Genomic DNA, 26,402 nt, shown 5'->3' with positions numbered 1-26,402 from the left:
CCCAAGGCTGACGAGCCGCCAAAGGCGATAGTGGCGAGGTTCCATCGCTTCGCGGACAAAGAAAGTGTCCTGAGATGGGCCAAGAAGGTGCGGGCGGAGCAGTAGATGGGAGAATGCGGTGATCCGAGTCTACCAGGACTGGAGTGCGGAGGTGGCAAAGAGGAGAGCTGGCTTCAACCGGGCCAAGGCAGTGCTGCACAAAAAAAGAGTCAGGTTCGGAATGCTGCAGCCTGCGCGACTGTGGGTCACTTATCAGGACCGACACCACTATTTTGAAACGCCAGAAGAGGCTTGGACCTTTATCCAAACGGAAAAATTGGACTCGAACTGAGGGGCTGTGGTTGTGGGGGGGATTTTGACTATATACGGGGATGTAAATATGGGTAAAGAATGTTTCATGGGTGGGATGATGGATGGGGATGGGGGAAGAGATCTTTTTTTTTTTCTGTTGATGAGATAGTGGGGAATGTGGGCGTCGGTGCTGGAGGGAGGTGAGACTCGAGGATGGGGGAACTGGGATAAGGCCGCAACAGGAGCTGCGCCACGGGGCGGAGCTGGCTCAGGAAAGCGCGGGCTTTTTCCCGCGCTAGGGAGGGGGGGGGGAGATGGAGGAATGTAAGGAGGAGGAGAGACTCCCACACGGGGAGATCAACGGGAAGGCGGGGGAAGCCGGGGTCAGCAGAAGTCAGCTGACTCACGGAAGTAGTATGGGGGGAGCAAAAGAGCTAGATGCGGATCTAGCGGGGAGGGGGGGGATAATAGGGTTGCTGCTGCACTGGCCGAGGAGGAACAGAAATGGGAGAGGTGGTCGGGGCGGGGGTTCCCCGTCTGGGGGACTGCAGGCGCGGGCACGGAATTGGCCTAAGATAGGAGATGGCTAGTCGGCTGGGGGGGGGGGGGGGGAGAGCCCCCCCCCCACTCCGGCTGATCACGTGGAATGTGAGAGGCCTAAATGGGCCGGTTAAGAGGGCCCGAGTGTTCGCGCACTTAAAGGGACTGAAGGCAGACGTGGTCATGCTTCAGGAGACACATCTGAAGGTGGCAGATCAGGTCAGGTTAAGGAAGGGATGGGTAGGACAGGTGTTTCATTCGGGGCTGGATGCGAAGAATAGAGGGGTGGCAATACTGGTGGGGAAGCGGGTGGTGTTTGAGGCCAAGAACATAGTAGCGGACAATGGAGGCCGATACGTGATGGTGAGTGGTAGGTTGCAGGGGACGGAGGTGGTATTGGTAAATGTATACGTCCCGAACTGGGACGATGCTGGATTCATGAAACGGATGCTGGGGCGTATTCCAGACTTGGAGGTAGGGAGCTTGATAATGGGTGGGGATTTCAACACGGTGTTGGACCCAGCATTAGATCGTTCCAGATCTAGGACGGGGAAGAGGCCGGCTGTGGCCAAGGTGCTCAGGGGGTTTATGGATCAGATGGGGGGAGTAGATCCGTGGAGATTTGCCAGGCCTTTGGCCAGAGAATTTTCTTTTTTCTCCCATGTCCTACACCCAAATAGATTTTTTTTGTTCTGGGCAGGGCATTGATCCCGAAAGTGGAGGGAACGGAGTATTCGGCCATAGCCATTTCAGACCACGCCCCGCATTGGGTGGAGCTAGAGCTGGGGGAGGAGAGGGACCAACGCCCGTTGTGGCGGTTGGATGTGGGACTGCTGGCAGACGAGGAAGTGTGTGGGGGTGTATTGAAAGGTACCTGGAGGCCAATGACAACGGGGAGGTGCAGGTGGGAGTAGAATGGGAGGCGCTGAAGGCGGTGGTCAGGGGAGAGTTAATCTCCATCAGGGCTCATAGGGAGAAGAGAGAGGGCAGGGAAAGGGAGAGGTTAGTGGGGGAGATTTTATGGGTGGACAGGAGATATGCAGAGGCTCCTGATGAGGGACTACTCGGAGAGACGAAGTCTCCAGACGGAGTTCGACCTGTTGACCACAGGGAAGGCAGAGGCACAGTGGAGGAAGGCACAGGGGGCGATATATGAATACGGGGAGAAGGCGAGTCGGATGCTGGCACACCAGCTCCGTAAGAGGATGGCAGCGAGGGAAATAGGTGGAGTGAAGGATGGCAGGGGAACTACGGTGCGGAGTGCGGTGAAAGTGAATGAGGCATTCAAGGCCTTTTACGAGGAGCTGTATAGGTCCCAGCCCCCAGGGGGAAAAGAGGGGATGTGACGATTCTTGGACCAACTGAGGTTCCCGAGGGTGGAGGAGCAGGAGGTGGCTGGTTTGGGGGCGCCAATTGGGATGGAGGAGCTGGTTAAAGGACTGGGGAGCATGCAGGCAGGCAAGGCCCCGGGGCCGGATGGGTTCCCGGTGGAGTTTTATAGGAAGTATGTAGACCTGTTAGCACCGTTGCTGGTAAGGACCTTCAATGAAGCAAGGGAGGGGGGGACCCTGCCCCCGACAATGTCGGAGGCGACGATCTCTTTGATCTTGAAGCGGGATAAGGACCCACTGCAATGCGGGTCGTATAGACCGATCTCGCACCTCAACTTAGATGCTAAGTTGCTGGCAAAAATGTTGGCTACGAGGATTGAGGACTGTGTCCCGGGGTGATTCACGAGGACCAAACGGGATTCGTAAAGGGTAGGCGGCTAAATACCAATGTGCGAAGGCTCCTAAATGTGATAATGATGCCATCGGTGGAGGGAGAGGTGGAGATAGTGGCAGCCATGGACGTGGAGAAGGCCTTTGACCGAGTAGAGTGGGTGTATCTCTAGGAAGTGTTGAGGGGGTTTGGGTTCGGGGGAGGGTTTATTAGTTGGGTTAAGCTCCTGTATAGAGCCCCGGTGGCGAGTGTGGTCACGAACCGGCAGAGGTCGGAGTATTTCCGGCTGTATCGAGGGACGAGGCAGGGGTGCCCCCTGTCCCCTCTGCTGTTTGCACTAGCAATTGAACCTTTGGCCATGGCGTTAAGGGAGTCGGGGAAATGGAAGGGGGTGGTCCGAGGGGGAGAGGAACATCGAGTGTCGCTGTACGCAGACGACCTGTTGCTGTATGTGGCGGATCCCGTGGAAGGGATGGTTGAGGTCATGCAGCTCCTAAGGGAGTCCTGGCTTGACACAATTCACACCTCTTTAACCTGGGGTTACCCCATCTCTGGATCTGTAAAGATTTAATCACCTGCTAATACTTGCATTCCAAGCATTGTCTGGCATCTTTGAATCTGTCTATATATATGTTTCTGGAACATACCTCTTCATTCACCTGAGGAAGGAGCAGCGCTCCGAAAGCTAGTGACATCGAAACAAACCTGTTGGACTTTAACCTGGTGTTGTAAGACATCTTACTGTGCTCACCCCAGTCCAACGCCGGCATCTCCACATCATTCTTATGGGCTGACCTCTTTAACACTACACCCCTGAATGCTTCACCCGATGCCGGTGTTATGTTGTTACCTTGTGTTGCTCTATTATGTATTTTCTTTTATTCCCTTTTCTTCTCATGTACTTAATGATCTGTTGAGCTGCTCGCAGAAAAATACTTTTCACTGTACCTCAGTACATGTGACAATAAACAAAATCCAAATCCTTTGGTTTTCCTTGTTTTTATTTTGTAACTAATTTTTTTCCCTTTTTTTGTGCGGGTATACAACATGTAATTTAACTTATGAACTTAAGTGTGAAACATGAAATGTGAAAACCAATAATATTTTTTTTGAAAGATGGAAGGGGATTCATGTGGGACACAAATGGCAGCATCTACCTCGTAATGTAGGCGTACAATGTTTTTCTGTCTTGGGAACCTAGGTCAATTTATGGTATGTGAAGACAATCTGCAAAACAGAAAATATGACTTAAATCTGTTGGTGTTAAGTAGGCTGTCCTTTTGAGTTGAAATCTTGCCTACAATTCCCGTACCAGCCTCTCCGAACAGGCGCCAGAATGTGGCGACTAGGGGCTTTTCACAGTAACTTCATTGAAGCCTCCTTGTGACAATAAGCAATTATTATTATAACCGTTCATCTACTGTAACTGAAGCTTTTTTCCATTTTACAGAAATACCTTCATGAGTCACGTCACCGCCACGCAATGCAGCGAAAGCGTGGAGAAGGCGGGCGCTTTTTTTCTCCCAAGGAGGGTGATGAGATTGTAAGTTTTGTTTATCTAGATGTAAATGTTATGAAACAAAAGTTTATACTCTCCAGCAATGGCTCTCAAACTTCTACTGGCCCACCTAATGAAAAGATTTAGAAAGCTTCTAGTTTCTCACTATCTATACATATGGATGTTGGTAATAATACTTAAAAGGTATTTACTTCTTCTGTGACTATGACCACTTGAGATAATGTACATGCGGTATGATTCACAGTAATTTCTACATTTCCTAAATAGTAAATTAAACGCCAAGCCTTGACAAAGCTTTTCTAGATGATGTGTTGTGTGCTTTTATTTAAAACTTCTTTTACTTCCTGTTGCATGAAATAACCCTATGCCAACCAGCATAGGAATAAACTTTCATTTGGAATATTTAAACTGTATTCATTGTGAATGGGTCATGTTTCATTCGACAATTTGATAATCATTGCTACGAAGGATGAACTGAAGCATTAAAGTATGGATTGACATAATGAAAATACCATTACCCATTTTCATTGCAAAGCAGACTCTTATCTGTAGTGCAGCGTTTCTGCAAGGTGCATAGTCTCTTGAATAGCCCTTTCTCTATACTTATCAGGTCTTTGGCACAACGCTATATTTAACAGATTCTATATATACCAGTGAAAGATCATTCCTCAATAGGTAATGATACCCCAGTCATTGATTACTAATGTTACTGTCATCAAGCATTAAGAGCAAAGTGTCTTCTTATAAACAGGCACTGGTACCAAATTATTCAGTGAAACATGATTTAAAAATCAGGAAGTCTCATTATCAAGAGATTCATTAAAAATTAGTCTATTGAGAATTTATGCCAACCTCATTTCCCTTTTATTTCTGTCATTTGTGATTTTTATTTTATGTAAACTATAAATGCTGAAGATATTTCATGGTGTGGTTGGGGAGTGCTGGTTTGAAGATATTGTTGATGCCACCACTGAAGGAATTGAATTCACATTCAGCCGACCCTGGATTACCATGGAATAATTATTTCAATTGACATTAGTGCAACTGTTGGCTACAGTACCACCTTAAAGAAGGTACTTCAAAGGTGCCATTCAGGCTTGTTAGTTAAACCTCACCAGTAAATCCGCAAAAGCGTAGCTGACATTAAACTAAAAGATAGGTTGAAATAAAAATAGGCTATATCATCTGTATATAAGTATGTCCTGGGGTTAATTTATTTATGTGGTGAGCAGGTACTTATAAATACCCTGCTTCTCCCGAGTTCAGAAAAGTAATGTTTTTCTTGAACGTGACATTTATGATGCTTCATATGTGACAAACATTTTTCACAAGTTTTTTTGTTCAAAAATGATCAAGGCACGGCGCAGGATAGAGCATCAAAAGACCTTTCAAATCAATCATAATTCCTTGTGTGTTGCAATGATGGTATACTATAGAACTTTCATCCTGGCCTACGTTGAAAATCTGCAATGTCTGGGTCCATTGTCCTGGTAGTCACTGTCTTAGTATACCCTCTCTGTTCTCGCTGACTTTTGCCGAGGCGTAAAAAGGAAATAAATTGCGTATGCTGTCAACCTGGAATAAAAACTGAAAATACTGGAAACATACAGCAGGTCCGTCAGCATCTGGAGTAAAGATAGGTTAGAATTTTGGATAGAGTCCCATCATCAGAATTTGGTTACTTAAACAATTAAACATTTTGATACTTCTTTCTTTTTATAAAGGTCATCTCAGTCAGGCTGTGAAAAGGCGTAAGACAGAGAAAAGGTGAGTAAAAAAGCTCATAAATAGAAGGGAGCGTAGTTGAAAATAAATAAGACAAAACGTTTGAGCAAAGACAGCCAAGTTTGAAGTCAGGATTTATGCTAATGGATGTGATTAATTGGAACATCATTGTTCCAATCACTGAAAGCACAGAAAGTTCAATGGATTGGGTGTTGTGGCAAAGCACAGGAAGTCGGGTCATACATTAAATCATGTTGGCAATGTCACGTAGAACAGCTAATCTACACTTAACCTCCCCTTTACAGAGGAGATTGAAAATTTTGATATTTAAAACTTTCATCCAAACTGCTGTCTGCCACAGGAGGAATATTTAGCTAGCAACGCAGGAAGAACGGTTTTGACAGGTGTCGCACTTCTACGATGGGCTCAAGGAAAAAAAAGACTGACACAACCTCAGGAGGTCCCAAAACACTTTGCAGCCAATTAAATACTTTCTGAACATGATGAAGTCACTGTTGGTGTGTAATGCAGCAACCAATTTGCATGCAACAAGTTCCCAAAACAGTAATGTGATAACGACAAGCTAATCTCTTCATGATGTTTGAGGATAAATACTGACCAATAACCAGGGAAAACTCCCCAGTTCCTCTACAGCAGGGTTTTTAAAACTCGGGGTCGCGACCCACGGGCAGGTGTCGGGAGGGTCGTGGAGCGATCGGTTGCAGCATTCCCAATCGCGGGAGAACTGCTCAACGGCCACGGCCAGCTTTTTAAAATGCCAGCCAGAACTGACTTTTATGTTGAGAATTCCAGCGGCCCCACACATGCGTGCCCCTTGAGATGGATCCGGCAGTGCGCAGGCCCAGAGCCCTGTGGGGCAGACTGCCTCCTACTGACATCAGCGCACTGTCCCAGGATCAAATTTATTTTTTTTGAACTGCAGAGTCTTCCCGCCATATGCGGCAGCAGAGAGCAGGTCATGCGCCTGGCACAAACACTGACATCACGTGAGAAATCATGGAGGAGAGATTCCTCCATTTTGTAGCTGCCAGAAAGCAAGCAACCGGACTATGTGAAGAACTGAAGATGGATCATTTTTTGATAAGGAAGAGAGTGCCAGAGACACACAAGGTCATGATCTCACAACTGAATGTGCTGGAGAGAGCTTTTCAGGAGAGTCCACAGCAGGACAAAGCAGTGCGGATGTGAGCTCCAGGGCCTCTGATGAACAACCAATTAAGAAGAAGGTGAAATTTGGAACAAAGCAGTATAATGATGATTTCTTGAGGTATGGCTTTCTAAATTGTGCCAGTGCAAATCTGGATACAAAACCCATGTGTGTTATGTGGCGGGAAGTACTGGCAAATGAAGTTTAAAACCCTCGAAACTTCAAAAGCATTTGAAGCATGGTGAGTTCGAGGACAAATCTCTTGATTTTTTTCAAAGGATGCAACGAGAACTTAAATCATCAGTTGAAGTTCTTAGCAGAGATGTAACATTGAATGATAAAGCAAGTGAGATTGTGAGGATCAAGCAGGCTCGCCTGTTGCATTAAAGGTAAGCAAAAATGGTGTGTCGCGAAGTTCGGCTGCCGTGGGTCACGAAGGTTGGGCGGTTGGTAAAAATGGGTCCTGGGGAAAAAGTTTGAAAAACACTGCTCTACAGAATAGTGCCATGAGATTTTGTACACCCATTTAAGAGGACATTTAGGGTCTTGGTTTTGTGACTTATCCAAAAGACAACACCTCCAACAATGTAGCATTCTCTCAGCACTACACTGAGAGGGTATAAGTTTGGTGAAATTAAAACGCTCTGGTAACTGTTCCTGGTTTGTGAAATTTGGGAGCAAGGTAAAGTGGCTTTATGGCTTAGGAGATTGGAAGAACATTGGGGAAGATATCCCGGTGAAATCAATGACCACCTGGGAAATAATGTTGTGGTGTTCAATAACAGGGTCAGGTTACAGACAAAGATCGGGAACAGAGTCAGATTGCTGTTAAGTCTCAGTCAGGTTGATGTTCTTACACCTTCCACAGATTCTGAAAATTGATCTTTTATTTAATGACGATTATTTAAAAGTATACTTTGTTCCAAATAAGGGTGGTAAAGATTTTTTCTTTATTTGAAAGTGAGTTACTTGGCTTTGTGAAATTAGATCAGGTGGTTTATTTTAATATTAAACGTTCTTTCATGGAGTATGTCATTTAATTCCACTATTTACTGTATACTGTGGAGCTGGTTCTTGCAGCTTTGAGCCACTATATTTGTTTATCTATGATTCTTTCAATATAGTTTGTTATTGATGTCAGATGGAATTCTGATTATTGTCCCTCCTGAAATGACTGCCTGGCTGCTACGGATGAACATTTCATGTGTTAGGTTTCGATTTCACACAAAACAGACTCCCTGTTTGTATCAGTGATGAGCAGGATCATCATAGAATGCCTAGTCTCTCCCATCGGTGCAATTTCTTTATTCTTAAGAGGAATTGGCCACAAGTTCATTTCCCGTTTGCTTGGTTCCAATGTATTTAGCGCAGCTTCTCCCAATACCCAGGTCTTGATTAGACAGAGTAAATGCCTTTCTGTATATGTCAGTGTAGAGAAATTGGATAAGTTATTTAAAAAGGTACAAATTTAGTTTGGTGTTAAATGGACTGAAGATGTGCGATTCCTACAAGAGCCCAATACGTAGTTTAGTGTATTGAGGATTAGTTGTTAGATCTGAGCTACATTATCTTTACTAGGGAAGTATACAAAAGGCACAAGTTTTAGATGATTTGATATGTTTTGCTTCAAGCGCCTTTGGGCCATTTGAATAGGAAAAAAATCAGGTTCCAAAACTCCAACCTGAACAATTTTGAAAGTTTTTTTTTTCATGGGATGTGGCCGTTGCTGGCTAGGCCAGCATTTTTATTGCTTGAGAAGGTGGTGGTGAGCCGCCGCCTTAAACCAATCCTTTGTGGTGTAGATACACCAACATTGCTGTTAGGGAGGGAGTTCCAGGATTTTGGCCCAGAGACAGTGAAGGAACAGCGATATAATTCTAAGTCATGATAGTGAGTGCCTTAGGGGGGAAAATATGGATGAGGGTGTTCCTGCTCCCCTTGTGCCTCTAAAGGAGTTATGTTATGGGGAAATGGATGATAGCAGCACAAAGCTGACAAGGCAGGCACAAATCGGAAGCAATGACAATATAAACTTGCATTGCCAGAAGAAGCTGTGCTATTTGCAGGAGTGGTGAATGGCTATCCAGTGGATTCCGCACAAAATTTGGTACATCTTAATTAATTAAGTCCAGCTTTTTTTTCAGGGAAGGGGTTGCTTTTGAACTACTAGTGAACAAACATAAATGAGATAAAGAAATATGGGTGGAGAAGCTGATACCATCAGTGAGTGGTAAAGTGCTTCACATTTGGATCCAATGGATTCTTGGACATGACAGAATTAAACCATTTTTGTTGTTTTGACCTCACACCAGGAGCATTTGGGAGTGTAATGTAAAACCTGTGTTCGTATTTGGCAATACAAATAGGTGCTTAAAAACTATGTGGGTAGAGGAAGATAATTAACAATACTCAATGAGTCAATGCAAATGAACCAAGTGCCTCTTATCCTGTGACTGTCCATTCCTTATAGTTTCCCCCCCCCCCCCCCCAAAACCAAGGGAAACATACATCCCGCATCTATCCTGTTGAGCCCTGAAAGCATTTTGTACATTTCAATGAGGTCAGCCCTCATTCTCCTCTCACCACCCCTAGGGATTAGTCCGGTGATCTTTCATTGTACTCCCTCTATGGCCAATATAATCTTCCTTGGGTAAGGAGACTAAAACTGTACCCAATATTCCATGTGTGGCTTCACCAAGACTCTATACAACTGCAGCAAGGCTTCTTATTCCTATTCTCAAATCTTCTTGCAATGAAGGCTAACATATAATTTGCCTTCCGATTTGCTTGTTGCACCTGCATGTTGGCTTTCAGTGACTTGTGAACAAGAGCACCCAGGTCCCTTTGGACATCAACATTTCCCAATCTCTCCCCATTTAAGAATTGCAGAGCATTATGTTTTATCTATGAATGGTAGGGTGGCACAGTGGTTAGCACTGCTCCCTCTCAGCGACAGGGACCCGGGTTCAATTCTAGCCATGGATGGTTGTGTGGAGTTTGCGCATTCTCCCCGTGTGTGCACGGGTTTCCTCCGGATGCTCCAGTTTCCTCGCACAGTCCAAGAATGTGTAGCTTTGGTGAATTGGCCAGGCTAAATTGCCCCTTAGTGCCAAAGGTTAGATGGGGCTATGGGGATAGGGTGGGGCAGTGGGCCTAGGTAGGAGCTCGTTCAGCAGGTCAGTACAGGCTCAATGGGCCAAATGGCCCCCTTCTGTGCTGTAGGTATTCTATGATTCTGTGGATAACTTCACATTTTTCCACATTATATTCCATCTGTCATGTCTTTGCCTACTCACTTAGTCTGTCTAAACCTCTGTGAAACCTCTTTGCGTTCTCCTCACAACTCTCATTCCCATCAAGTTTTGCATCATCAACAAACTGCTTGTTAGGTGAATTGGACATTCTGAATTCTCCCTCCGTGTACCCGAACAAGCGCCAGAATATGGTGACATGGGGCTTTTCACATTAACTTCATTGCAGTGTTAATGTAAACCTACTTATGACAATAAAGATCATTATTATTATTAAACTTAGAAATATTACCGTTGCTCTCCACATCCAAATCATTGTCGATTGTGAATAGCTGAGGCCCAAACACTGACCCTTACAATACCCCACTAGTCCCAGCCTGCCAACCTGAGAATAATCCATCTATCTCCACTATGTTTCTGTCCATTAACCAATCCTTAATCCATGCCAGAATATTAATTCTCTCCCTCCCCCCCCCCTCCAGCCCCCATATGATCTAATTTTGCTTACCAGCCTCTTCAGTGGGACCTTATCGAGGGCCTTCTGAAAATCCAAATGCACCATATCCACTGGTTTTCCCTTATCTATCCTGCTGGTAATATCCTCAAAAAAACTCCCAAAAGGATTGTCAAAGAATCCATGTGGACCCTGCTAAATCTACCATTTTCTATGAGCGCAATCTGCCGGCCACATTGCGTAACGTGACCGGTAGATCCCGGGTGAAGCTATTTGCGGCCTTCCGGACAGCCACGATGCCGTGCAGGATCAGGAACCTGCCCGCAATGTGTGGGACCAAACCACGCTCGTGTAACTAGACCTTAAACCTACTTAAGGCCTACTTATCTGGTATCTACCAGCCTCCCGGGATCCACCGGTCTCCCCAGAGAGGCCACAGCCGGGTGCCGTTCAGCACTGGTCCACACAAACGTGGTCCAGGCGGAACGGCACCAGGGGTGCCTCAAGTCATCAGAGGCCCCTGGGTGATAATGGATAGTACAGGGTAGCCCCCTGGCCGTCCCTCTGGAACGTGGGTACCTTGGCACTGCCAAGCTGGCGGGAGTAATGCTCCCAATCTTCAGGCTTGCTACCTTTTTGGCAACTTCATATGCCTCTTCCTTTGATCTGATAGAATCTTTAACTTCTCTTGTTAGCCATGGTTGAATCATCTTTCTTGTTGACTTTTTGTGCCTTAAAGAAATGTTTCATCACGTCCCTTATAATGGATCCCATTTTCCTTACTGCTGATATCATGCTTACAGGTCTGTAGTGCCCTGTTTTCGCTCTTTTTCCTCAAATAGTGGTGTTACTTCTGCTACCTTCCAAACTAACGGCACTATTCCAGAATTTATAGAATTTTGAAAGTTGATCAACAATGCATCCACCACCTCTAGCCACCTCTTTCAAATCTGGGATGTAGATCATCAGCTCCAGGGCATTTATCAACTTCCAGTTTTGTGCCTTACAGAAATGTAAATTTGTTGCAAATGTTATAGTGGAAGAAAAGATGCGTGCTGCTGTCCTAGCTCTCTCGGCTACTTTCACATGGCAGCTGCATCACGATGGGAACGGTGAGGAGGCAGGCCTCAGAAAATGAAATGAAATTTGCTTATTGTCACAAGTAGGCTTCAAACGAAGTTACTGTGAAAAGCCCCTAGTCGCCACATTCTGGCGCCTGTTCGGGGAGGCTGGTATGGGAATTGAACCATGCAGCTGGCCTGCATTGGTCTGCGTTCAAAGCCAGCGATTTAGCCCAGTGTGCTAAACCAGCCCCTGGTACCTCATTCGGTATATGGATTGAACTCATGTTGCATTAGTCTGAATCGCGTTCTTATTCAACTGAGCTGATCGGCTCCTATGTGGGCCACATTATTTTTGCAATATGTGAAGATCCGGGAACTTAAAAAGACATTGGGCTGAATTTAACACAAATGCCAGTGGTCCTGATGGCAGGCTGGAAAGCTGGGGGAAACCCTGCCTCTGCTGTTTCTGGGAGACCCAACCCAATTCTGTGCCCTCAGGTAAGTAACTACCTGGTGTCAGGGCTCCTGCCCCTTTAAACACAGAAATGTCACCTCCAAAATCTACCATCCAGTTTGAGGGCTGACAGTTCTTCAATCCCAGCAGTGCCACCAGGAGCAGTGGCCGCTGCTGGGGCTGCACTCAGCAAAGAACAGCTTCATGGACACTGCCCTGGAACCACATAAGTGAGGTCTAGCTTTCTGGACCCTGTCAAGCAAGGCCCATTGGTAAGGGGAGGAGTGCTCTCAGGGAGGCCACCACCTCACAGTAGCGAGAAGGAACACTTAAATTTCCCTTAATTGGTCTCCTTCCCCACCACTGAGTACATTGCAGTCATGAAGGCGGTGGGCACTCTTACACCCCCCCCCCCCCCCCAACCCACCTTCCCTCCTGATTCTGTGCACTCCCCACTCCTTGCCTGCTTCTATGGGCCAGGTTAAATTCCACCCACCCATTGTCTCTGAAAGTACCTATCATCAAACCTTTCAACAACGGTTGAATTGTAATAGTGCCACAAAATAACAACATGCAGGCAACCTAGATTGGGAACTTGAAAGAATAATAATAATAATCTTTATTATTGTCAGAGAGAGGCAGCTTGAAATGAGTACAGAATGACTGATTTGGCAGCTCTCGACAAACAGAGAATGCTAAAGGCCCAAAAGGTCTCTGGAAGAAATGGAAGACTGAAGAGCGCACAGAAATCAAGACATAGAAAAAGGGTTGAACATTCCATCAAGCTTGTAACTTGGTGAGGATGTAAGGAGAACAAATTGTTTGGAGGGATAAAAAGAGGTCAGACAGAGGATATAAAAACCTAGCACGTGAACATCTGAACAACATTGGGGCTAGAGGGACAAACGGAATCAGAAGAAACTGAAAAGGAAGAGGGAACAGGCTTGCATCCATTCAGCAAATTTGAGCATTTCTGATAGAAAAAAAGAACGTAATTTATTAAAAATGGCAAAAATTTGATTAGAACCTGAAGACCAGAGTAGTTTTGATGTAGACTTGCAAATTCTGAAGCGAGAGATCGATCAAGACAATGCTTACAAAACTGCCCATGGTAGAGACGGTGGATCACATCACATGGCACCTGCAATGGATAAAGCGACTATTGAAAAAGTAGAAATATGTTGAGTTCTGACAAAGGGTTTTTACCCAAAACATTAACCCACAATTTATTTTCAGGACTGACTGATCTGCTGTATATTTCCAACATTGTGTAATTGTTACCTAATTAACCTGGTCTTTTTACGGCTGCATGTTATAAACTTTGTATGCATTAATATTAGAACCTGTAGATATATGCAAACATGTATACAATACAATATAGATAAGGGGAAATCCTATCATGTTTCTTCAGTATACAGTTTATCTTGTCATCTCTCCCACCTTTGAATGGGAGAGTAAAAAGGAAGATATTGAAAAATGTACATAGACTGTCAATACAGTTTATTTTCTTCATCCCTCAAATCCTTGAGAAGTGTAACCCTATGAATTTGTTGAAAACCATCTCTTAAGGTTGTCACCTGTGATTTCTGTGATATTTATTTGTATATTTATATTTATTCAACAGCCTGAATGATTTCTGGGTAGGCTGTAGAAAAACAAAAAAAGGTAAAGTATTATTCTATTACATTTTCAGAGTGGTGTAGGGGGCCCTGCACTCTGAGATTCTCCTCAACTAAGGTTCCCCTACAATGCAGTTTCAGTCAAGGTCGTATTGACAATAGGGCAAAGAGAATGACAAATCTATGTTTCTGCACAGACTTGGGCTTGTTGTAGCCATGAAATTACAGAATCTATCTCTTTGACCAGTATGTTTTTTTAAAAATCTGATACTCTTAGCCAGAATCCACATTAATTAAACTGCTCATTGCCCCCCGGTTTGAGGCAGTACATATAGCACATGGTAAACTGAAAGGACACCAGTGCCCTAACCTGGAAATAAACCAATTTTAGTAAGTGCCCCTTCTCTTGGTAAACCAACAACCTAGCACTTATCAAAATAACATGGCCAAGCTTCCCCTTGTTCCTTCAGTCAGCGACAGTGCTACTGCTGCTGACATTTTTTTGGTCTTAATTTTTGCTGTCTGACCATTATCCCCGGATGCTTCCTCAGCATGACACCCCACTTAAAATAAATTGAACAACATTAGCTTGTGTGAACAGTACCTTGAAATGCTGCTAAACAAAGGGTAAAATACAGAAGTCTTAAAAACAAAAACAGAAAAAACTGAAAATGATCCGCAAGTGTGGTAGCATCTGTAGAGTGGAAGAAGTCATTTAGTCAACCTTTCAGGTCACCAATTGTCCTTCAGTCTGAAGGAAGAGTTTTACACCTGAAACATTGATTTCTGCAGCGTCATTCTCCGCCAGCGGGAGTCTCCGTTTTGCCAGCGCCCGGGGGTTTCCCAACGGCGTGGGGCTGCCCCACAATGGGAAACCCTATTGACCGGCTGGTGTAACGGAGCATCCCGCCGGCAGGTCGGGGCAGAAATGTGGCGTGGCGGGATGGAGAATTTCGCCACTTTTTCCTGACCTGAGTATTTCCAACTATTTTTGTTTTCACATGTCCTGTAGCAGTTTCAATTTGCTCTATCAGTGGAATTGTGTTTGTTAGTGATGCACTGTATCAGTCATCTTGAAAATGTTGTGCTGAGATCATTAATAATCCAGCTGATTTTGTGGCATTGGATTGATAAAATGAGACACTTTATGATGCTGTTCACTGTTGTGACAAAATATTAATGAAATGTTTGAAAAAGTGGTGGTAAGCCTTTCAGAGTTTTTCTTTTCATGAGAAGCCAAGATTGACAAGTCAGTACCCCACTAAGGTTGAAAAGAGAACAGGTGAATGAAACGGATGATGCCTAGCTTTGGTTTTAAAAGCAAGGATTGTAAGGAGGAGGTACAGTTATAGGGAGAAAAGTAGTTGTAACATTTTTAAAGACAGAGATAGATAGGTTTTTGATTAATAAGGGGATCAGGGGTTATGGGGAGAAGGCAGGAGAATGGGGATGAGGAAAATTTCAGCCATGGGTGAATGGCTGAGCAGACTGGATGGGCCAAGTGGCCTAATTCTGCTCCTAGGTCTTATGGTTTTCCTAATGTAACTCAGTCAAAACTGTGGTTGCAACAGTTAAAAGGTAAGGATGCAAAATTATCCATGTGCCTCTCAAGAAAGCTTGGAGCACTGGTCAGAGTGACATCCATGTAATAAAGAGAGAACATGAAAGGTTGTGATAGAGTTTGAAGGCTAGAGGTGAGAAATGGATCACCTATCAGATAGCAAACAATATTAAAGAAATGTTCAGGTCTTGAACTGACTTAGCTATCATAGAATGTTAAAATCTCCTGGGGAAAAAGTGTTTGGCATGAAAATTAAATCTGAGCTTCGTGGAGGCGACTATAGAAATTATGGAGATTTGTTAATTCTATTAAGATCAGAGGAGGTAGGCGAAGAATGACTAATGATAGAGACATCAAGGTGATAGCCATTGGTTAGTTTTGCAAGAAACCGGAAAAAGCCTTGAAAGGGAGATTGATGCTGTCATGTCAAAAATCATGGAAAGACGATGGGAGAAATGGAGGATGTGTTTAATGAGGAACTGCAATTAAGAATGTTGATCAAACATAGAATGAAATCTTCAGCATAAGCATCGATGTGGAGATGTTATGAAATGGGCCAGAGTAAGGCAGAAGACAAAGGTTATGAGGAACCCTTGAGTTAATGGAAAATGCCATACAAAGTGGCAAAAATTAGTGGGAGACTAGAGGACTGGGAAGTCTTTAGAGGACAACAGAAAGCTACTAAAAAAGCTATAAAGAAGAGTAAGGTAGACTATGAAAGTAAACTTGCTCAGAACATAAAAGCAGATAGTAAAAGCTTCTACAAATATAAGACAAAAAAGAGTGGCTAAGGTAAATATTGGTCCTTTGGAAGATGAGAAGGGAGTTTCAATAATAGGAGACGGGGAAATGGCTGAGGAGCTGAACAAGTTTTTTGGGTCAGTCTTCACAGTGGAAGACACAAATGACATGCCAGTGACTGATGGAAATAAAGATATGATAGGTGAGGACCTTGAGATGATTGTAATCACGAAGGAGGCAGTATTGGGCAAGCTAATGGGGCTAAAGGTAGACAAGTCTCCTGGCCCTGATGGGATGCATCCCAGAGTGTTAAAAGAGATGGCTAGGGAAATTGTAAACGCACTAGTGATAATTTATCAAAATTCACTAGACTCTGGGGTAGTCCCAGAGGATTGGAAAGTAGCAAACGTGACACCACTGTTTAAAAAAGGAGGTCGGCAGAAAGCGGGTAATTATAGGCCGGTAAGCTTAACTTCGGTTGTAGGGAAAATGCTGGAATCTATCATTGAGGAAATAGCGGGGCACCTGGAGGGAAATTGTCCCATTGGGCAGACGCAGCATGGGTTCATAAAGGGGAGGTTGTGTCTGACTAATTTGGTAGAATTTTTTGAGGACGTTACCAGTGCAGTAGATAACGGGGAGCCGATGGATGTGGTATATCTGGATTTCCAGAAAGCTTTTGACAAGGTGCCACACAAAAGGTTGCTGCATAAACTAAAGATGCATGGCATTGAGGGTAAAGTGGTAGCATGGGTAGAGGATTGGTTAACTAACAGAAAGCAGAGAGTGGGGATAAATGGGTGTTTCTCTGGTTGGCAACCTGTAACTAGTGGGGTCCCTCAAGGATCAGTGTTGGGCCTGCAGTTGTTCACAATTTACATAGATGATTTGGAGTTGGGGACCAAGTGCAATGTGTCAAAGTTTGCAGACGACAAAGATGAGTGGTAAAGCAAAAAGTGCAGAGGATACCGGAAGTCTGCAGAAGGATTTGGATAGGTTAGGTGAATGGGCTAGGGTCTGGCAGATGGAATTCAATGTTGCCAAGTTTTGTAAGGGCCCCGAAGAATCCAGCACGAGTTTTAAGGATACAAAATAATAACGTTTATTTACTATAACAATATATACATAGCAGTAGCAGTAACTTTCCTTGCTACCTTCTCCTTCCTCCTGGTTCCTGGACTGGCCAGCTTATTTATAGTAGGAGTTTCTCCGCCCCCCTCATTGGGGAAGTTCATACTCCCATAGGATTGTGGGATAGTCATGAGTCCCCAGCCAATCGTCAGTAGGCAGGTTATAACATCCCTCCCCCCCAAAGTCCAAGGAATCCACCGTAGGCCCTGGCGAAGGAAGGCGTCGAACTAGTTTGGCCGCAGGCCGGACGCCATTTGCACGCGGCGCTGGATCAGGCGGCGTATAACGAGACGGAGACCGGCGCTTCCGTGATGAACGGCGCGGTTGTACATCCACGGCCTGTGGACCCGAGGATTCCCCCTCTGATTCATCCTGTGTCTCCATCTCGGAGTCAGAGTCTGCTGCCTCCATCATGTCAGCGTCTCTGTCCCCATTCGGTCCCGTCATGACCTGCGCAGGCTTTGAGTGAGGCACCAGTGGAAGATTTGGAGGACTACCTTCCCTTGTTTCTGGTCTTTGCCGCTGTTGAACTGAGCTCCGGGGGCGGGGAATCTTTTGCGGGGATGATCTTCTGGACCGGACGTGGTCTACATGTTTTCGCTGGAGACGACCCTGGGCTTGCACTTGGTACGATATAGGGCCCGTTTGGCGAAAGATTACCCCAGGAACCCATTGGGCACCACCAGCAAAATTCCGCACGAATACTGGGTCACCGGGCGCAAACTGCCGAATCGGACGATGCTGAGACAATCCCGGTCCCTGCCGTTCTTGTGTGCGGCGTACTTTTGCGCCAATGTCCGGGAAGACCATACTAAGGCGGGTGCGAAGTCTCCGGCCCATTAGGAGTTCTGCGGGAGCTACCCCAGTCACTGTATGGGGGGGTGGTCCTGTACGTAAACAAAAACCGAGCCAGTCTCGTGTCCATTGATCCGGAAGACTGCTTCTTTAGGCCTCTTTTGAATGTTTGCACTGCACGCTCTGCCAACCCATTTGAAGCCGGGTGGTAAGGGGCAGTGCGGATATGGCGGATGCCGTTCATCTTTGTAAACCTAGCAAACTCCTCACTCGTGAATGGAGTGCCATTATCCGTGACCAGCACCTCGGGGAGGCCACGCGTGCTAAATGATAAACGCATTTTTTCAATTGTTGCGCAGGACGTTGTCCCCTGCATCTTATGCACCTCCAGCCATTTGGACTGGGCGTCAATTAGTAGAAGGAACATGGATCCCTGAAAAGGGCCTGCGAAATCTGCATGTAAGCGTGCCCAAGGCCGCCCTGGCCATTCCCAGTGATGTAGGGGCGCGGCCGGCGGAAGCTTCTGATGCTCCTGGCAAATGGAGCAGTTTTGGGCCACCTTCTCAATGTCGGTGTCGAGGCCTGGCCACCAGACATAACTCCGGGCCAACATTTTCATCTTGGTCACGCCCGGATGCCCATTGTGCAAGTCTGATAATATCAGCTCCTGGCCTTTTTCCGGGACAACCACACGCGTCCCCCACAAGAGGATGCCGTCTTCCACGCTGAACTCTGACAGCTTGGAGGAAAATGCCCGTAACTCGCCTGGGAGCCGTCTATGCTGCCCACCATACAGGACTATGTGCCGAACCTTTGACAGGACTGGCTCCGTCTGGGTCCACTCACAGATCTGTGATGCCGTGACAGGCAAGGTGTCCATAAAATTTAGGGTTGCGACCACCTCACCGGTCGTAGGGGTCGACATGGGGCCAGTCGATAAAGGCAATCGGCTCAGTGCGTCGGCATTTGCTATCTGCGTACCTGGTTTGTGCTCCAGAGAATACTCATATGCAGCAAGCAACAAAGCCCAGTGCTGGATCCGTGCAGAAGCAATGGGCGGTATCGGCTTATCCTCTCTGAAGAGTCCCAGCAGGGGCTTATGATCAGTCACGATAGTGAAATGGCGGCCGTACACATACTGGTGGAAGCGTTTCACCGCGAAAACCACTGCCAGGCCCCCCGTCTCGATCTGCGCATACTTCTTCTCCGCTGCAGTCAATGTGCGGGAGGCGAAAGCTATCGGTCGCTCGGCCCCGTTCTCCATCTTGTGGGACAGGACAGCCCCAATACCATACGGGGATGCATCACATGTGACGAGCAAAGGCTTTCCCGGATCATAGTGGGTTAGTAACCCAGACGACGACAATTGTTGCTTTACCCGCCGGAAAGCAGTTTCTTGCGGCTGACCCCAAACCCAGGTGTGATTTTTCTTTAGCAGCAGGTGTAAGGGGGCCAGCATAGTTGCCAGATTGGGGAGGAACTTCCCGTAATAGTTTACGAGACCGAGAAAAGAACGAAGATGCGAAGTGTCAGTCGGGGTGGGGGCATGTTGAATTGCACGCACCTTCTCTGCGACGGGGTGCAGACCCTCGCGGTCCTCCACCCGATAACCTAGGTAGACTACTTCTTTTGCCTGAAATACGCACTGTGTGTGACGTAAACGGACTCCAGCCTCCGAAAGGCGTTTAAGGACAGCCTCCAGATTTTCCAAATGCTCTTGCTCCGACGTCCCTGTAATCAACACGTCATCTAGGTAGACAGCCACACGTGGTAAACCTCTCAAAATGCCCTCCATAACACGTTGAAAAATTGCGCAGGCAGAGGATACTCCAAAGGGCAACCGTGTATATTCATACAGGCCCCGGTGTGTGTTAATTGTTACATATGGTCGGGAGGCAGGGTCCAGCTCCAACTGCAGGTAGGCGTGACTCATATCTAATTTTGTGAATGAGAGTCCGCCTGCAAGTTTCGCGTAGAGATCCTCTATGCGAGGCATTGGGTATCGGTCGAGTCGGGAAACTGTATTCACTGTAAGTTTATAGTCGCCACACAAGCGAACTGTGGCATCTGGCTTCATTACTGGCACAATTGGTGCTGCCCAGTCAGCAAAACGGACAGGCCTGATAATACCCAAACTCTCCAAACGAGTGAGCTCCCCTTCTACCTTCTCGAGCAAAGCGTAAGGCACTGGGCGCGCCCGGAAATAGCGCGGTGTGGCTCCTGGTTCAACTTGGATACGGGCTACGGCCCCTTTTATTTTCCCCAGACCAGGCTGGAATACCTCTGGGTATCGTCCTAGCACCTCAGTCAACCCTCCAGAAACTGTTTGGAGGATGTGCTGCCATTGCAACCGCAAATGGCGCAACCAGTCCCGACCCAACAGGCTGGGCCCATGGCCACGCACTACGATAAGTGGGAAACGCCCCTCCTGGCGTCCATAGACAACAGGGGTCATTGTAGTTCCTGCAATGTCCAGTGGTTCCCCCGTGTAGGTAGCCAACCTGGCCTGTGAGTCAGTTAGTGTAAGGGTCTGTATACCCTGCTTGATGCGGTCGAATGTCCTCTGGGCGATCACTGAGACCGCTGCGCCAGTATCCAACTCCATCTCCAGCGGGTGGCCATTGACCCGTACTGTCACCTTAATGGGGGCCACACGGGGAGCTGCCACACAATGCAGCTGCAGGCAGTCGTCCTCCGTCTCCACGTCCTCAGGAGTGGTCGCCGCAGGTTCATCCACATGGAAGGTATGGCCTCTGGGCTGGTCCCAGTTACGGCCCCTGGGCTGGTCCCAGTTTCGGTCGGAACGACGGCGCCTCTGGCGTCCCCAGGACCGCCGTCCGCGACGGGGTCGGCGCCTACAAGTCTGACACGGACATGGCTCCTCATCCATTGGCTCTGAAGAAGGCTCCCTTCGGGGAGGAATGTCCGATGGCCACTGGCGTCGGTCTGGTCGTTGCCTCGCCCAAGGTACCGCAGGAGTGCGGGGGGACGTTTTTGGGCGGAAAGGGTTTCGCCCCAAGGTATGCACTTCCATTCCCTGTAGCTCCTGTACTCCTCGCTCTCTCGGGACAAGACTATTTGTATTGCATGTTGAAAAGTCAATGTTGGCTCCGCTAACAACTTTCTCTGGGTGGCCGCATTGTTAATACCGCAAACCAAACGGTCGCGTAACATTTCTGACAAGGTCTCACCATAGTCACAGTATTCCGCAATCCCGCGTAGCCTGGATAAAAAAATCGGCAAGGGATTCTCCAGGGGTCCTCTCAGCGGTATTAAACCGGTAACGCTGGACTATCGTGGACAGGGTTGGGTTAAAGTGTTGCCCCACTATATTCACAAGTTCGTCAAACGTTTTGGTGTCCGGCGCAGCTGGGTACATAAGGCTCCTAATCACCCCAAACGTATGCGGCCCGCAGGCGGTGAGCAATATGACCACCTGGCGCTCGTTTTCAGTGATATTGTTTGCCCGGAAATAGTAACGCATCCGTTGCGTGTACTGGTTCCAGCTTTCCAGCGCAGCATCAAAAACATCCAAACGTCCGTACAGAGGCATGGTATAATAGAAAACAACTTCCAACCTGTATCCAACAAAAATCCAGGGAGGTGGCTTCAGCAGTGTAGACAGCTATTCACTTTTACCTTCGTCGCCAGTTTTGTAAGGGCCCCGAAGAATCCAGCACGAGTTTTAAGGATACAAAATAATAAAGTTTATTTACTATAACAATATATACGTAGCAGTAACTTCTCTTGCTACCTTCTCCTTCCTCCTGGTTCCTGGACTGGCCAGCTTATTTATAGTAGGAGTTTCTCCGCCCCCCTCATTGGGGAAGTTCATACTCCCATAGGATTGTGGGATAGTCATTAGTCCCCAGCCAATCGTCAGTAGGCAGGTTATAACACCAAGTGTGAGGCTATCCATTTTGGGAGGAATAACAGCAGAATGGATTGTTATTTAAACGGGTGTGCTGGTGCACGAGTCGCAAAAAGTTGGTGTGCAGGTGCAACAGGTAATTAAGAAGGCTAATCGAGTTTTGTCTTTCATTGCTAGAGGGATGGAGTTCAAGACTAGGGAGGTTATGCTGCAATTGTATAGGGTGTTGGTGAGGCCACAGCTGGAGAATTGTGTTCAGTTTTGGTCTCCTTACCTGAGAAAGGACATATTGGCACTGGAGGGAGTGCAGAGGAGATTCACTAGGTTGATCCCAGAGTTGAGGGGATTAGATTATGACGAGAGGTTGAGTAGACTGGGACTGTACTCATTGGAGTTTAGAAGGATGCGGGGGTATCTTATTGAAACATATAAAATTATGAAGGGAATTGATAGGATAGATGCGGGTAGGTTGTTTCCACTGGTCGGGGAAAGCACAACTAGGGGGCATAGCCTCAAAATAAGGGGAGGTAGATTTAGGACCGAGTATAGGGGAACTTCTTCACCCAAAGGGTTGTGAATCTCTGGAATTCCTTGCCCAGTGAAGCAGTTGAGGCTCCTTCTTTAAACGTTTTTTAGATGCCTTTCTAAAGAATAAAGGGATTCGGGGATATGGTGTACGGGCCGGAGAGTGGAGCTGAGTCCACAAAGGTCAGCCATGATCTCATTGAATGGCGGAGCATACTCGAGGGGCCAGATGGCCTACTCCTGTTCCTAGTTCTTATGTTCTTATGTAATTCACTATTAATTACAGCCCAGATAATGTTATTTCAGGGACATTAAGGTATATTTGGGACAGATGGTCTCTTCAGTTCAGCTCTGTGGGCAGCACAGTGGTTAGCACTGTTGCTTCACAACGCCAGGGACCCAGGTTCGATTCCCGGCTTGAGTCACTGTCTGCAGAGTCTGCACGTTCTCCTTGTGTCTGTGTGGATTTCCTCCAGGTGCTCCGGTTTCATCCCACAAGTCCTGAAAGACGTGCTTTTTAGGTGAACTGGACATTCTGAATTCTCGCTCAGTGTAACCAATCAGGCGCCGGAGTGGCGACTCGGCGATTTTCACATCAATTTCATTACAGTGTTAATGTAAGCCTGCTTGTGACAATACTAAAGATTATTATTATTCTCTGTCCTTATACCTACCCTTCCCCATAAATGAACTATTTAGGCCTTTCAATTCAGGAAGATTATACAAATCTGTTGACGAGTGTTGTGTTAAGCACAGTAAGATACCACGGGCTGCAACTGGATGCAGCTTTACCTGAGAGATACTCCACACCTTGAAGTTAGTTCAATATGATTTATTGAACCTGTCACACAGTTAGCTCAATCTGTGAGTTTGACTCTCTGCTAACCTAGTGTGATGAATCTGTCTGACTGAACCAGACTAGCTCTTAGCCACGTGCTGCAGGAGTTATATGATAAGTACACCCTGACTCACACTGTGGATGTCACCAGTGGAAAGAGGCGGAGTGTGAGTGCCTCGTGTCTTTTATAGTGGGAAACCACCCCCAAGTATTCTGCCTGCTGATTGGTTATGGCCTGTTCTCTGTATTCATTAGCTGCCTGTTTGTATCTCATTATGTGCATGTCTGCATATCATGACAGCGAGCATTTCATAACTAGTAGTTTTCTGAATCAATTATTGCCTCAAAATTATTTGTGTGACATTTTACAGACTTTAATTAATCTTTTCTTTTGTCCCCCCTCTGCAGAAACACCAGCAGCAGAATGAAGAAATAGTGGGTCAGATGATCAGAGTGGCCTAAACTTCTGCCTTATGCAAGTCTTTTGAAATGAGCACCGAGTCAAATTGATGGTCTCTCCTCAGTCCAGTATTCCAACATTGACTGCCTCGCCTGCATTCCTGAAACAAAGCTTTACAACAAAATGGTCTTCTCCAGGAAGAGCCTTCTTTTCACTGCAAATCTTTGAGAATTTAGACTAAAACGTGTTGGATTATTGAATAATGGGGACAAAGCCCACTTCAATAGAAAAAAGGCTTTGGGTAACTTTGTTTAGTCTAGATGGAGAAAACCAATTTTGCAACAGCTTTCAGTGGTGACGGTATGTAGTCTATATTAGTTTGGGGTGGGGGAACTTCCTGATACTTTGTCAACTTTTAGAGAGTTGGCAGAGGTCAAAGTGTAGTGTTCTATGAGTTTATCAAAAACTTCTGGGGTAGGGCTATTGAATGGGATGGGGAAGATACATGTGGAATAAAGTTATCTTGTAATGGGTGAGGGAGGGGAGGAAAGGGGTTTACTTGATTCATTTGGTATGTTATTATGAAACTTCAATGATTTTGTATTTTTTCCAGTGTTAATTAAGAGATAATGTACAAGTGCATTTTTAAAAAAACTTTCATTGTGTACCCAATGCAAATACTCAGTAAAATGTAGCAGAAACACTACTTGCTGAGAGACAGTAAACCATTTTAGAAGATAAACAATTTGTTTGACAAGAATGGTGGTAAGTTGGATGCAATTTCAGTGCTTCAGAAATGGCTGTAATGCAGCAAGAAAATGTTTTTCTCAAAAGGGGTTTTAGGATGTGTTGCAAAATAGTAAATGAATGAGAGCAGCATGGGGGCTTAACACTGAGCCATACCAACCAAATGTTCCAACGTTTGATCACTGGTCCATCCTGAGGTGAGTGATCCCACCTAGGACTGCAGCAGACCATAACTTTAGGCTGTCGAGGTGGTGGATGAGATCTCAAAACATTAAGCTATGGCTGATACTACTCCTCACCATCTTCCTGACTTGTGGAAAGTATGGATGTTGAGAGAGGATAAAGTCACTGACTCCCTCCACAGTTGAATGGCACACCAGTGTGTAGCATTTCAGCTCTTGCATGGAAAAACTGACAAATTTGGTTTGGTCAGAGAAGTGCTTTAGGAGACTTCTCTTGGGTTGGGGAGTGAAAACTGTTGCATGGGTTTTATTCTGACTTTAAAAATGAACACTATGCACTGTAGCAGCACAGGAGTGAAACCTAACCATAAAATACCATTTCCTCTTGTGTTATTGTACTTTGATTGCAAAGTTGAATATATTTTACTGTTTTGGCATATGCCAATTACTGCCCTCTAGTTAAGAATGTCCTTTTCTTTTAAATGAAAAGGAAGACTGTTGCATTAAAAAAGCAACATTTGGCTTACATTTTATTTATTCTTTAGAGATAATATCCTTTTTCACTCATGACTTGTATTCAAATCCAGCAGGATGAAAAATGAAGTTCAAATTTTCTCTTGGGGCTTGCGAGGTGTGTTAAAACACAGACTTTGGCTTCTGAGGATCAGTCCAACTGCCTGCTGGGGCAACAAAGTATAATGCCTGAGTGTTAGAATAATATCCTTTCACATCTATGTAGATAAAAGGAAACAAAGAGCTGCCCTACAGGATGTCTGTTAAACATGTTAAGAAGAATGTGTGGCAGTTTTCATGTAGCACTTGATCCTGGCCTGGTCCTTGGAAATGCAATATTCTTTTGGTCAGAGGGTTATTTTCAAATCCAGCTTCAGCAAAAAGGTGTTTCTGACTTCAAGAATAGGCATGGTGTATTACCCAAGAAAATATCCCTTAGGCTATGGAACAGATTTCAAATGCAACCTGTACACAGGATGCACGTCTCCGAAGCTAAAATCCAGAATTAAAATGAATTTAGGCACTCAATTCATTTTCTAGTAAGCTCAAGTCCACAAAAAAAACTATGATATGCATTAATTGGGCAGCATAATGGAACAAAAAAAATCAGTGTTTTTAGGCAATTAACAGTTTTCCCCTAAAACGTCCGTGGAAATTCCAAGCTTGTGCAAGTTCTTCGGTGTTTGTGAATAAGGCATATTAATATAAGAGCTTATGAAGGACTCGTGTCTAAGCCCACCTGTGTGCTTGACCAGGACTACTTCAGGGCAAAAAGTGCAAATTTGAAAGACCTTTGAACCAATCAGCAGCAACCAAACTCAGCACTTCCAGATTCCTAATGTAATACCTTCCATACATGCACCAGAAGAACCAGTTAGTCATAACTTCCTTTTTACCCCCTGCATCAATTAACTTAACTGTGACTGGGTGACAGAAACTCCGTCTTAAGGGCTTTGAATATCAGGTAGAATTTAATTGTTGCAGATATTATAAAAGTCATGGATCATAAATATTTCAACCAATGCATTGAAATGAGTGCAACTTTTTGTATATAGGTTACAGATTTATAATTTTATATACTGCATTTGGTTTGTAAGCATGAATCTATGAATTTAGCTGTAGAAGAAAAAGTACTGTGTACGTGGTTCAGCTAATAAAACCTTACCATTTTAGTATTTTAAAAAGACTTGTTTACACGTGATAACCTTGCTGGACTGGGTTGATTTAGTTTAACACATGGATAAGATCTTTATATTGGTTAATGTTGGGTTTTAGCCCAGCAATTTAGAAT

At 45.5% G+C, this 26,402-nt stretch overlaps 1 protein-coding gene across 6 annotated transcripts in view; it reads left to right on the top strand.

Moving 5' to 3' along the window:
• LOC140393739 (nuclear transcription factor Y subunit alpha-like) overlaps positions 1-26,295 on the top strand; it is a 70,659-nt gene extending 44,364 nt beyond the window's left edge. For 3 of the 6 annotated variants that reach the window (XM_072480081.1, XM_072480078.1, XM_072480079.1), the window contains exon 9: positions 4,004-4,374. In XM_072480081.1, the coding sequence (XP_072336182.1) occupies positions 4,004-4,198 (195 nt within the window). In that variant the 3' untranslated portion in view covers positions 4,199-4,374. Of the gene's footprint in view, positions 1-4,003; positions 4,375-5,796; positions 5,840-13,812; positions 13,854-23,677 lie in introns of those variants that run through there. The other 3 variants (XR_011935720.1, XM_072480083.1, XM_072480082.1) reach the window with 3 other exon arrangements.
• Positions 26,296-26,402: the final 107 nt, after the last annotated feature.

Source organism: Scyliorhinus torazame, chromosome 17 (assembly GCF_047496885.1).
Source record: "Scyliorhinus torazame isolate Kashiwa2021f chromosome 17, sScyTor2.1, whole genome shotgun sequence".
Classification (NCBI taxonomy): Eukaryota; Metazoa; Chordata; class Chondrichthyes; order Carcharhiniformes; family Scyliorhinidae; genus Scyliorhinus; species Scyliorhinus torazame.
The sequence above is the reverse complement of the archived record's forward strand: the minus strand, read 5'-3'. Positions and strand labels throughout refer to the sequence as shown.